The 13,749-nt window shown below is 40.5% G+C and overlaps 1 protein-coding gene across 1 annotated transcript; it reads right to left on the reverse strand.

Annotated features, from left to right (window-relative positions):
* Nucleotides 1–168: 168 nt before the first annotated feature.
* On the reverse strand, nt 169–12,386 carry LOC308383625 (cyclic AMP-responsive element-binding protein 3-like protein 3-B; the record flags this gene model as incomplete). The annotated part of the gene is made up of 10 exons (XM_080861669.1): nt 169–495; nt 607–700; nt 977–1,061; nt 2,275–2,343; nt 5,490–5,596; nt 5,925–6,035; nt 6,195–6,325; nt 11,435–11,708; nt 12,025–12,123; nt 12,366–12,386. The coding sequence occupies 10 exons, from the start codon at nt 12,384–12,386 to the stop codon at nt 287–289; spliced, it is 1,200 nt and encodes a 399-aa protein (XP_080717795.1). The 3' UTR covers nt 169–286.
* Between the last annotated feature and the right edge of the window lie 1,363 nt (nt 12,387–13,749).

Here is a 13,749-nt window from a genome sequence, read left to right on the forward strand (position 1 = left end):
GCTGCACAGGTATGATCCAGCATACATGATCCAGCAGGTGCTTAAAGGCTTTTTATTCAGAGCAAAATGAAAAATGATTACATCCACGTCAATGACCTCTTTACTGGCCTTTGTGAAAGTGCATTCCTGAAACACCTTTCAAATGGATGTTTATGTGCTGGAGCAGCCTCTCACCCAGCCTCTGTAGTGAAAAGCAGATGCAGAGAAGCTTTTAAACTACCCTGTTGGGGGCTGCACTCGCATCCAAACTCGCACCCCTGCGCCACGTCTTTCTTGTTAGAATAAATCAGTGAAGGTCCTTGTGCCTGTGATCTTGATGGCGAGAGAAGGGGACGTCTGCTTTGGGGAGATCTGTCCAGGGCCTAATCTTCTCTGTCAGATTGCGCAGGGCTTCAAAACCCCTAGTAACGCAGAGGAGAGGAAGAGGAAGAGAAGGAGGTGGAGGAGGAGGGATGTCTCGGGCATCATCCATCGACTGCAGGGAGCGGGACGGCACTGAGAGACAGAGATGCGGTTGAGAAGAGTGAGTGTGTGTGCATGAGTGAGTGTGCATGGACGAAAAAGAAAAAAAGAAAGCAAGATTGGCCATGCATGATGGCTACGGACCTTTGGTCTCTGCATAGTCTGCCTGACTGAGCCGGCTGTAAGGGTCTGGTCGAAGATTTGAAGAAATCAGCAGAGAGAAGGAGAGGAGCAAGACCTGGATGTAAATACAGACAGATGGACAAAAAGAGGTCAAGCATAGAAAACACAGATCAGAAAGAAGAAACTGAGTAGGTTATTACGCACACAACTACATAACATTTTGCACAACCGGTGCTTCTCTGACTCATTTAAATATTCAAAGCATTCACAGCCGCAGTCCTGCCGGTACAAACACTCGCACGCCTTGATGTGCTTATGAACTTTTAATGTTTACTGTATTTCTTTGTTACAATTATGACTGCCTCAAAAATTACATAATGCTCTATCTCACCAGGATGCAGGTTGCTTTCTGTCTTGTTTTGCTGGGGCCATTAGGAAGGAGAGCCTGTAGCCGGCTTAGCTGCTTCAGCAGAGCACTGCAACACAAATCCAGACAGAAAGATGAAAGAGGCTGTGCAAAAGTTTCACATAAGGGGTCTCATCATTTCCAGCATCTGTGATCACTCTCGCAAAAAAGAGAGAGAGAGAGAGAGAGAAGGACAAATTGAAGGAAGAGTGTGTGTGTGTGTGGAGCCTTCACACATTTTGTTTTTACAAGCAGCAGTCTGCCAGCGTCAGGGAAAAAAGAATAAAAAAATCAGGACAGTGAAATTGCCGAGTGAAAAGAAAAGTTGGAAAAGCTGTGTGAAGATTTGGAATGGTATGCACTTTGTATGCTGGTAATTTTACTCTCAGGCTCTTCAGTCCTGAATCTTTAACAGGCAGAACGGTTTGGCCATTTTCAGCCGTGACTCGGTTTCATGAAAGCGGTGTCACAAAAGATGTCGTGGAGATTTATTTTGTGCAGCTAGCTCTGTACAAGCCCCGCGTCCAGGTTTGATTAATCCTGCTGCCTTATCTGTTCAACCGGTAGGGACTTTGATGGGAAACAAATGTGAGGGTTTGCAATTATGCCGTGTTTTCATATGGCTGCACCTCCTCAGCCTGGCCATTGTTAAATGTACGACACCCGGATGTTCTGACTATATATGGTCAATCTTAATTTTTTCTGTCATCCTATATTTCTGGATTTAGGCTCCATGAAACAGGCCTTGTGGTGTCATAGTCTTGAGATGAAGTGGTTTAGGCTATCAACAAAATACTAAATACTACCAGACATAATCCCACTAATGAAAACACAGTAGCTAAATAACTGAAACAGGGAAATAAATTGAAAAACCGAGACATCTGTGGTGCTATTTTTACAGGAGCAATTGCTGCAGAGCTAAAATAGCCATTCTCTAAAATCTAACAGTGACCATTCGATCATGCCAGAGCTCTGAAGCTGTGCCCTGACTGTGCCTGAGCCAGGATATAGCTTCCAAAGCTTCAGAGACTTGGACCTTTCCAGACCATATGCTGAAATGTAGTGCACTGGGCTGTAGTCATGGTAACTCTTTGCTTTTCATTGCAACTTTCAAAAGCAAGTCCTGGATGTTGTCACAGGTAAAGCTAATCAGGTGTGTTATGTTCTTTACTGTATTTTCTGGACTTTAAGCTCTCCATCATTATACAAAACACTGAGTCGTCCAGGCATCTAATGCCAATAATCATCAGGTTAAACTTTTGTTGCCTCACTTAAGGACTCACTTGTTGGTCTCCTCCAGCTGCTGGATCTTTCTCTGCAACTCGAGGTTGTGAGCACCACATGCAGACATCCTACAGAAAGAGGAGGAGGAGAATGAGGGCAGAATCGTATTAAAAAAATATCGTTTTATGATGTTGCCTCGCCTGCCCTCCATTTCTCTCTCTGCCAATATCAGCCTGCTGACTGTTATTGCAAACCCCATTCTGTCATCCAGGGACTCCACCCCCTTTCTTCTTCTGGTGTCTCTCTTGTTTGGTTCAGTCACTGTGAGTCCATTATGCCTTCGACTGATAATGACACCCTGTTGATACGCTCTGCTTGAATCTGGTTTAATTATCAACGAATGCTGACTCTGGGAGAGACAATCTCACTCTGCCGTGAAACTTTTGTTATCAGGAGGCAGCAGAGCTCAAGCTTGATTGAGATGTTGATAGCATGTAATTAGATATATAAACCTCCTGTGTTACATCAGTAAGACATTTTCATTAGTACGCAAAACACGCAGACAATTTTCACATTTCAAATATTTACTAAAGTGACAGTACATTTGTGTTTGGCCATTTTTAAAGCTCAAACTGTGTATTGGCTTTATCCCACCCGCTACACCCGTGGTCCAAAACACCTCCATTCACTCTCAATCGACTCTTTTATTCTGACACAGATCAGTAATGGCAGGTTTTAAAAGAGTCCAGCAGTGCAAGGGAGTCAGTCTTAAGAACCACATCAGAGTGAAACAAGTTCTAAAAATACCCCCAAGAGAAGCTGATGAATGATAAACCTAGGGGGATTTGACAAACAAAGGAATTTGGGGAATATTGCTGCATTGCGTTTCTTTGAGGCGAGTCAAATTACATGCTCGACCACGCAGCGCTATTTGTGGAGGTGTGATGTGGTTGAAGCGCCAGCATGTGGGAGGCAGGTGGGATTAATAAATTTGGTGACAAAGGCTTGCTGGCTGTGTGGTGAGGCTGATTCCGAGCAGCCTCGAGGTAGAGAAGGAGGAGGAAGACTGACGCAAAAACCTGCTTGCTGTTCTGGGTTGTGGCATCATGTTTAGGAATAATCCACTCTCTCTCCTGACTACATCTGTGAATTTGCGTGTATGCACAATGAGAAAGTGGTCCAGATCGACCGTAAGTGTTTTGGTGCCCCACAGTGGAGCAGTTATCACAGTATGGTGGGTATTCTGAGTTTCTTTACAATGTTCAATGAATGTAGAAACTTTCAGGTCTTTGACCTTACTGAACACCGATTTTTTTTTTCTCATAAACAATATTAAGATCTCTAAGAAGTCTTAAAATGAGTATATACAACCTCAGATAAACTGCAAACCGTGACATATTACACTATGTCAATAAAAACTAAGTCAAAGTGCAAAGAGCATTAAAAATTAGCCGCTGCTAATGAAATGCACTTGATTAACAGGTCGTCAAGACGTTTTGCTAGTTTGCAGGTCTGGAGCATTATCACAAATCCAAGCAGGAAAGACATCAGCAACGATCTTAGAAAAGCAATTGGGGTTATCAGGCCACTCAGAAAATGTTTTCATTCTACAGTGAAAAAGATTATTCACAAGTGGAAAGCAACAGATGCCAATCTCCCCAGGAATGGACATCCCAGAAAATTCACCTCAGTCAGACCATCCAATCCTTACAAAAACTTTTTAAAAAATCTAAGCGCTACATTTCAGACTCTACAGCCTTCAGTGAGCATGTTAAATGTTAAAACTCATGACAGTACAATTAGAAAAAGGCTGAACAAGTGTGGCTTGTTTAGAAGGGTTTCATCTAAAAAAAAAAAAAACCCTACAAAACTTCTGGAACAATGTCCTTTAGAAGGATTAGACAAAAATTGAGGTGTTTTGGTCATAATGGACGGTGCCAAGTTTGGAGAAAGCCAAACACAGCGTATCAGCACAAACAACCCCCACCAACTGTCAAGCACGGTGGTGGGGGTGATGATTTGGGCTTGTTTTACAGCCACGGGTCCTGGGCACCTTGTAGTCATTGAGGTAACCATGAACTTCTCTGTATCCCAAAGTATTCTTGAGTCAAATGTGAAGCCATCTATCTGACAGCTAAAGCTTGGGCAAAACTGGGTCCAACAACAGGACTATGATCCCAAAAAGAAGGGAGGAAAAGAATCAAGGTGCTGCAATGGTCCAGTCAAAGTCCAGACCTTGACCTGTTGAAATGTTGTGGTGAGACCTTAAAAGATCTGTGGATGAATTTAAGAAGCAACACTGTAAAGAAGAGTGGGGTAAAGTTCCTTCACAATGATGGCAGAGACTAATGAAGTCATACAGGAAACAGTTACTTGATGGTATTGCTGCTAAAGGTATTTCTACAAGCTACTGAATCACTGGGTGTGCTTAGTTTCTCACAGGACTGTTTCTGGATCTTGGTTTAGTTTTTTGTCACAACACAGTTTAATGTGAGAATGTTGTTGTCCTTCTCAGATTAAATTTACCTAAATTTAAGACCACGTAAAGACTAGATCATATTTTTTTATTATACCCTGATATATAACCTTAGAACTGAGAGAAGGCTCACTTTCTTTTTTTTCCACAGCAGGAGTATGAATATATATTATTCTCTGCATTATTAAAACATCATCTTTTCGTGTGTTTGTTCTTACTGAAGTGCCGTTGGCATTATAGATAGTAATGCTTATGTACAAGTTTGTTTTTTGTTTTTATCTAAATATTCCTCCAATGAAAAAGAAATTCTCTTTTGCAGCAATCTCTTGAAAATGGTATTTCTTTGTGTATCCAGATCTTTATTAGTGAATAAATAAAAAAAAAATAACAAGGTTTATGTCTTTCATTTTGGGCTGCTTCACTGGAACTGAATTTTAATGGGTTGTATTTCTTTTATCAATTTTGGCACTATATAATTTTTCTCTTGAATAAGTTTCTGTAATTAATTGGTTTTGCTGGAGGCAATGACAACTACTGCTGCACAGCTCTCCTTCTTCTTCTTTTTAATTCAAAACACCTCACTAGTGTTGTTTGAGGTTGTTATACAATTGTTTTTTTTTTAGCTTCCTGTGAGGATTTTTTTTTTCAGGGAACTATTTGACAAATACCAGGAAACATGAAGTGTGCTTTACTTAATGAACAACAAAACACTCACTGAATCACTGAAAAACATAAAAAAAATCCAAAGCAGATGATTAAAAGAATGTTTCCTAAGTCGGTGCAGAGATAATGTCATACCTTTCTTCCAGGCTATCGACATATTCCCTTTTCTTCTTCCGACTTTCCTGAGCTGAGCGCTTGTTGCGGATTTTCCGCCGGATCTTTTTCAAAACTCTCTCTTCAAACTTGTCAGGGAGATGAAATACATGGGAGACCAGGACAAGAGAGAATAAAGAAAAAGGTATGTGAGATGAAACTAGGTTGAGAGAGAGAGAGAGAGAGTGTGTGTGTGTGTGTGTGTGTGTGTGTGTGTGTGTGTGTGTGTGTGTGTGTGTGTGTCTGGGTGGGTGGGTGGTGGGGAAGGGTGGGTGGGGTAGGGGGGGCATCATATCTGGCTGACTTTGTGTAACTGGGGATACAGATTTAGATCACGAGTGTGTGTTTGTGGATGTGTTTGGAGCATGCTTGTGCAGAGACATTTGCCCTACATACATGTGTATATTGCTCATGTACCTTGGATAGAGGCAGTCTGCTGGGCAAGTTTACCCCTTCTTTAGCCAGAAGCTTCTTCTCATCCTCATTAAGTACAAGCTCCCGCAAGGAATGCTGGGGGATTCGCTGCGCCTGTGAACCAGATGGACAGAATTCATTTCACTTAAAGTTACTCTATTTGCAGCTTTCCCCAAGAAGGCACAGGCAGATAGTAAAATTCTCTTTCAGTCAGAGTTGGACAGGACACCACACATATTTTAAGTTTCAACACAATTATGAAACCCTTCTTACTTTGTCTCCCAGGTTGGATAACAGCAGGTCCTTCACGGTGAGAGAATGGCTGGGTGGTTGCAAAGGATTTTGGTTTGTGGTGAGGTAGTATGAAATTCCGATATCCTCCTCTAAGCTGCCAGACTCACAGCCTGCATATTAAAGCAGAAAAAACAGTACACCACATGTCATGGTTTACAAAATTGCTTGTATTTGCAGTTCAAACAAAACCCACCACAAAACGTCAGTCATTGCAGCATCTTTCTGTGCTTTAAAAACACTTTGCAAACACACAATGCTGCACAGGTTTTTAGGCATTTTAGACACTTGGATTCCTGTCCATCCTGTGGCACCACCAGGGAGGAGACTGATCATGCCTGCACCAATTATGCACCAGATGGCACAGTCCCCATCAAGCTCTTGTCTCATGGAGTCAGTCTGGGAGAGACTAAAGATGTCGAGATAGCCAAAATCTACAAAAGCCACCTGAAGCAAGCAACCAGCCAAGTACCTTGAAAACTTGGTCACACAAAATATTGGCTTGATTTGGAGTATGTATCGTTACTTTAATATTAGTGACATCAGGACATTGTCTTGTAATTATATAAAAAAATTGTGAGAAAGTTTTAAGGTAGCCAGTTAACCTATAGGCTGAAGAACGTGTGATTTTTATATTGTCAGCTTTTCACAATTAATCAAACCTGATATGCCACTTTTAAAACAAATACACAGTGTCCCAACTCCATTTACTGAAAGACTCACTCTCTTAATTTCCAGCTAGTTATACATAAATTGCTCTTAGTGCTCATTTGGAAAGCACAACTACAGCGCATTGTGTTTCGTTTCCTAAATACAACTTGAAATTGTTCGCTCTTGTTAACACACAGATGCCAGTTCATAGTGCACAAAAGTGTACAAGCATTTGTAAGAAGAGGAAAACAGCAGGGAAGAGGAAAACAGCAATTTCAGATGATTGCGATAGGCCATGTTCTTGTTCACAGAAAGTCAATTTGAAAAACAAAAATAGAAAATAGCATCAGAACTTTCCATTTTTTCCGAAAGTAAATGTTTACATGTATTAAAGTATTACAGATATATGTGCTTTACATAGTAAATTCAGTAGATGCTATGATGTTTTTATATTCTTAAAGTTACTAATAGAGTACTGAATGGACAGGCTCTAGATAATTTATGTCTGCTTCTTATTACAGTTTTTTCTGATTGCTTAAGCACATTTTTTGTAACTATTGGCTAATTTTGCAAAACTCTTCACACAAATAAGAAAACCTGTCACCCAATCATCAAAACATTGTAGTTCTCTTGCAAAAGCGAACACAGCTAGACTAACTCTTCACACCTTCGTAAAAGTGGTGTTTCCGTATCAAACAGTACACACAAGCCATCATCTACTAAGCACACAATGCGCCAACTGCACACTGATGGTATGAATACAAAACACATCTGGCTTTTGCTTTCTCTGTGCACAAGGTAGGCTATGTCAGTTTGAGCTCATACTTCTGTCATAGATCCATAAGCATAGAGGGATCCAAACTTCAAGTACTGGTGTTTATTCAAACACATCAAAACAAACACAAGTGTTCATTTCCAAGTATAGGATTATTTGCAATCGCCATAATGACTATATGGGTTACTTGGTCTGCAGTGAACATGCTTCCTCTGCCCCCAGCATCTGGTCATCTAGCAATTCTGTAAAGTAACAATTTCAGTATTTTTACATCAATGGTATTGGTGTGTTTCTCATTGGCATATGGCAGTGCTACAAGTCTTTGTGCGAAGTGACTGTACTAACCGATTCTCATTTCAAGATGTCCCTATGGTACTTGCTACAGTGTAGCGGCTCGAGTTAGGCTGGACCCGTTGGCCAGCTACCCTCAGGGTCATTCCACGGTTGATTACATGGTCCACTATTGTAGCTCTGATGTCATCAGTAATTCTATTTCTTACTCTTCCTACCCTTCCTCTCCCCCCTCCTCATTTTCCTCTCCCCCCTCCTCATTTTCCTCTTGCTCCTCCTTGTCCTTGTTGTCCTCTTCATCCTACTTCTTCACCTCCACGTCCTCTTCCTCGGCCTCCTCTTCTTCTCACTCTTTCTGCTCCCTCCATTGTACTCCGCACACACAGCTTACCTGTATTATAGTGCTTAGGCAGATTGCAAAGTGAACGAATTATCTAAAAAAGTTTTGACATGTGAAAGTGTGCCAGACAGTTGGCAAATTAGTGTTAATGATAGCCATACATGTGTATACTTTTGCTAGGAGTGTGTTGGAAATTTGGTAATTGAGTGTTGTGCAGTGAATTGTGCCTACAGTTTTGCAAAGTGTGTGTTACAAAATTGCAAACTGAGTGCAAAGCAGTTTTTGTGCTTTTAGTTTTGCAAACTCAGTGAGTGGTTTTGCTATAAGTCTGAATAGTTTTAGAGATTGTGCTACAGGAATCACAGTTAGGGTTTAAGCATTCAGAAAAAACTGTAAACACACTCCTAATCGTAGTCTTCAGTTGTAGGCTCTGAATATAATGGTTGTTCCTTGTACAAGACTCAGGACTGACAGAGCATTTCAGTCTGTGGCACCTAGAATATGGAATATTCTCCCACTCCAGCTTTGTTTAGCTCTCTGTGGGCTCCTTTAAAAAGGATTGTTTTGCTTGTTTCTGTTTTAATTTAAAGTTACAGTAAATAAACATTTTCACCTCTAGATGTCAGTAAATTTCAGTCAACTGAGTTTTGTTTTCTTCCCATCTCGATTCAAATGCATAATCCGAGCTACAGTTGCTGCAATATGAGAAAAATGTTTTAGCCAGCTAAGAGAGATCAAAGACATTAAATTTAGACTGTACTCCATAATCGCCACAGCCAGCCAGTGTGTATCTACTATTGTCTGCTCAATTTCTTTATTCGTGTGAAGGCTGTCAGCCCACTGTTTACCTCAGCTGCCAATGACGGGTGAGAGGCGTCCACATCTATTTACTTTGAAGTGGGCTGTGGACGTTTGTGAGAGTTCGATATAAGTTGATGAGTTAGCGAAGGTCAGTTCTGATGGATGATATGAGATGAGGTGAGTTGCTGAGGATATGCTTAAGCCTTAGCCTGTTGTTTTTGCTGCTGTTAGCTGGTGTTTGCCAGCATGAGTGAAACTTTCTTTAAAGTTGATGTAACATTGTTGGACTTGGATGCTTAGTGAATAAACTCACATACAATGTGAGAATGTAATCAAGCTGTTTATCAGAGTGAAGGTTTGAATTTTAAGAAATTAGCTGCCATAATGTTAATTTACAAACAGTTTTTGTTGTTTTCTGTCAGCCGTCCCAGACTGGAGGGTCACATGTCTAATCTACTGACTGTAATTGCGACAATATCAGGAATAAATAAATTTGTGCATATGTTTTCATGTGACTTCAGTTCAGGAGGTAAGGCTTGAGATAAGAAGGAAAGGATGACATTTTATCCAGATGTTTTCGCTAATTGTTGAGGGGGGCACCTTCTCCAATGATAAAATATAGGTATGATCTTTAATATCTTCAGACTGAAGGTGCAGGCACAAAGTTAAATGTCCCTCCATGGCACTCGAAAGCCTACGCCTCTTTGATACATAGATAGATCATACATAGATCATAGGATTATAAATTGCAGACCTGCTCCTGTGTATTATTAGGTAGATACTATGAGTACAGCATCAGCACAGTACAGTTTTTCCTATTAAATAACCTCAGAAAATCACTGACTGTGCCTGTTTTCCATTAAGATTCTTATTAACAGTAATTATTTTTGTAATGATCTGTTTTCTTGTACTCTATTTCGTTCAGTTTTTTGCATTTTGATTTTCTGTTCTATTTTATTCTGATTATTCAAACTATTTTTAAAGTCCACACCCTGATGTTGTGTTTTCCATTTTTTTGATGTGTTGCTCAATGAAGGCTCGTTAGTGCTCTTATTGTTGCGGGATTTGAGTGTGACCTGAAAGCACAGTCGAAACTATTTCGATACGATTGTTTACAAGAGTCAGAGGTTTTATGAATAGTAGTTTGACTTTGAGTATTGTGTCTAGGTTTTGTGTTAACAGCTTGGAAAAAAGAAATAATGTGTGTGAAAGGTTTCAAGAAATGTGTCAAAGCAAATGTGGAAAACTGTAAACACTGGGAAACACTAATGTTAAATTGTGTGGGTTGCATTAATATTGATATGTCAACACTCCACAGCCATTTCGAATCATCAGGAACCCTCTGGTCTTATCTGCTGATCTTTTCTGGCAGGAGCATTTAAACCAGTAACGCTTCCCTCGTGGATATAAATTCACACATTTGAATTACACCCACACTGGTTCTGTGGCGAGTTAAAGGCTGCAGTTTATGGCGGTTTGTGTAGTTGTCGCTACCTTTCAAATGCACAATGGATTTAACCTTCACGGTAATAGCTGTTACAAAGCTTCGAGCAGCTGCTGAAAGGGACTTTGTAATATAGTCTTACAAGCACAAGACCAGTGTTACAACAATTGTTCCCTGTAATGAATTAAAAGAACACTGACCTTTAACCTAACAGACAATATATACTATATAAATCCAAGTAAATGATGAATTTATTCACTCATTCACTGATGAAGTCCAGTACAGACAAATAAAACAGCTGTCCACTGTAATTGTGATGCTGATGAGTAATTAAGCAGGTATGTAAAGAGTTAAAGAAATTACAGCCCGAAAAGATTACTTTCCTTTCCTCATAATTATGACCTTGTGGATGTATTTGCTTGTGTTTTAAAACCTTTTGTTGTAATTAGAAGGTGATGTATGTGGTTTTTTTTAAATGAAATGTATTTTCAGATATTTCTGGCACTAGTGGTGGGTCAAAAAACTGCACAGTGAAATGAACCAATATTCAAAATAGCTGCCCTCACAAAACAGTTTATGCATGGCAACAATCACAACCGTTTATCTTTAAAGATGTTCAAAAATGGGAAAAAACAAACAAAGTGGCTCTTTGAAAGGTCCGCCATCAGAGGCTCAGTCAAAAGCCCCCATTATCCCACTACAGAAAGCACAAAATGAGAGATCTCACAATGTCAAAAGCTTCCCCTTTTTCATCTGGTAGTCCTGTGCCCTGGTTACTTTGTTCTTTACGCGTCTCAACCTCACATTTGCGCTCACTGTTAAAACAAACTACTGCTTTACAGGTTCCAATTCAGTACATGTTTCTGGCCTGTATAAAAAAGCAAGCCGGTTAACCCTTTGCTATTTAAATGTTGTCTTACCGAGATCGATAACAACATCTGGCTTTTTTTCATTTGCCACTGTCTGATTCACGAGACACGAAGACTGCGTGAAAGCCTGAATATCACAGGGAGTGGAGGCTGTGCAGGAGGCTGTGTGAGGGCTGTTTGTGGGATCTGTCAGGGGGTCCTCGGTGATGCCACTGTCACTGGTGCAGGGAGACCACAGGGGTGATGCTGGCACAGAGGAGGAGTCGCTCCCATGCAGCAGGAACTCCAAGAAATCATCAGGATCACTTTGCTTAGTGCTCAGTGTCTGAAGAGAGTATGCATACATAATTACATTATGGCTTGATTGGCAGAATGAATCTAGATCATAGATAATAGTAATCACACATACAAGCAGACACAGAAGCGTAAACACACCAGGCTTTCAATTCGCTCTCTCTCTCTGTTTCCTTTGGTTCCTGCTATTTGCAACACTTGCCGCTATACAACCAGGCACACCCCAGAATACAGTTTAAACTCAGCACTCAGGTTCTCATGATGAGATGAATTTGTGGCCGTGATTATGTTTTCCCCTGAGTGATTCGGTTTAGGAGCAAACTGTGCATAATGAGCAGCACACTTACATCATTAGTTGAGCTGGTCCACGTTTGGTTGCTGTGGCAACTGGTGGATTCACCTGTGTTTTTGAGCAGAAGGTCAATGATGTCCATCCCATCGTACACCTGAAACAAACAGTGATGGTTCTGAAATTGAAGTGTTTCTCAGTTTTTCAAAAGATAAAACGTTTTTCACAGTATTACCCAATTTCACCTGGGTGTCAAAAACTCGCTCAATCTCACACTTCACTTGTCTCTGACAAACTTGCATTCACGTTCGCCTTTTTTAAAGCGACGCTTTCTTGACACGCACTCATGCTGAATCACTCTCTTACACAAAAAGCATCAACTGCACCCAGTGATCTTACCTTGTCTGTAGTCAGTGTCATAATTCTGACATTAAAGCAGCTGGTGGAATTTCAGCGAAAGTCTCCTTCAGGCATACAAATGCAGCACACAGCCAGATTGGTACGTTCCTTGTGCCTTTAGCGTGAAGGAGAAGCGTCTGAGTCAGCCTTCAGGGACAAAGTTGAAATGCCATATCACACAACAGCATTCCCCAACCCAGCTGATCACTGTCCAATCCACTGTTAGTCAGCCAGCAGAGAGAGCCAATTAGGACAAGAAGGGAGATTACTTAATTGTTAATAAGTGTGACCTTTGAGGTCATAAATCAGCAGTTGGTGTATGCTGTCAAATTCTTTTTTTATTTTTTTTAAATTGGACAAGCTAAATTTAAAGCCCAATTTATTGCTTTCAAACACAGAAAGTGGAAAGACTGACTTTTAATTTGCACCAGTTTGGACTAAGCCCAACAAAAGTTCAATACTCCTCTCTCTGCTCATCACTAAGGAATCCACAAGGCAGTGGAAACACACACGAAAGGGTTTAATCTGAATTCAAGGGTTAGAAACTGTCTATTTGATTATTTGAAAATTAGAGAGAGTTAGTAAAAGAAAGTCAGGATGTGCTTCTAAGCCACTGAGGGATTAACAAAAAGGGCAGCTGTACTTCAAACTCTATTCACTGACACTGAAAGCCAGCGCAGAGATCTGATTTGAAGCAGAGCTGAAGCTGTCTGGGAGGTTTCTGGATGGAAATCGAAGGAAAAGAAAAAATGCTCCCCTTCTATGGGACTTCTTCCTGATTCTTCTTATGGCTTTAAGGTTGAATAAGGACTTGAACTAATTTAATTAAAAGGTAAAAGTCAATAAAAGTCAGGATTACACTGAGATTTTGTGCTTGGTCTTTGGTCATCAAAGCCAGAAACTGAGATGAGAACTATCTTTCAGTTAGCTGTCGTTTAGCTGGAGACAGTTCTGGCACATCTAAAATGATTTTAAGACAGTCCAAGAGTTACTAATGATAGTCTTGGTAATATTTCACATAATGAAGCCCAGTGAAGGGCTCAATGTGCAAATAGAAGAGAACAATGAGTGAGCAGCAGGGAACCCCCAAATTCTTGTTGGTCCACTTAGATCCAAAATTACAGAAACAAGTTTCCAGAAGATACAGTATCATGAAAAATAAACGTTTCACATGATCCAATGATTCAGTAGCTTGTAGATCTACTTGTAGAAGCAATAACTTTTTTTTATGACTTTATCAGTCTCTCACATCACTGTGGCGGACTTTATGGGCACCTGTTTATGCACAACTATCTTAAGTGTAGTGTTTCAGTCAGGTTAGGGTCTGGACTTTGACTGGGCCATAGTAATACTTCATTGTTTTCATTGTAGATTGTTGTAAATT

This window comes from Rhamphochromis sp. 'chilingali', assembly GCF_963969265.1.
Source record: "Rhamphochromis sp. 'chilingali' genome assembly, chromosome: 16".
Lineage (NCBI taxonomy): Eukaryota > Metazoa > Chordata > Actinopteri > Cichliformes > Cichlidae > Rhamphochromis > Rhamphochromis sp. 'chilingali'.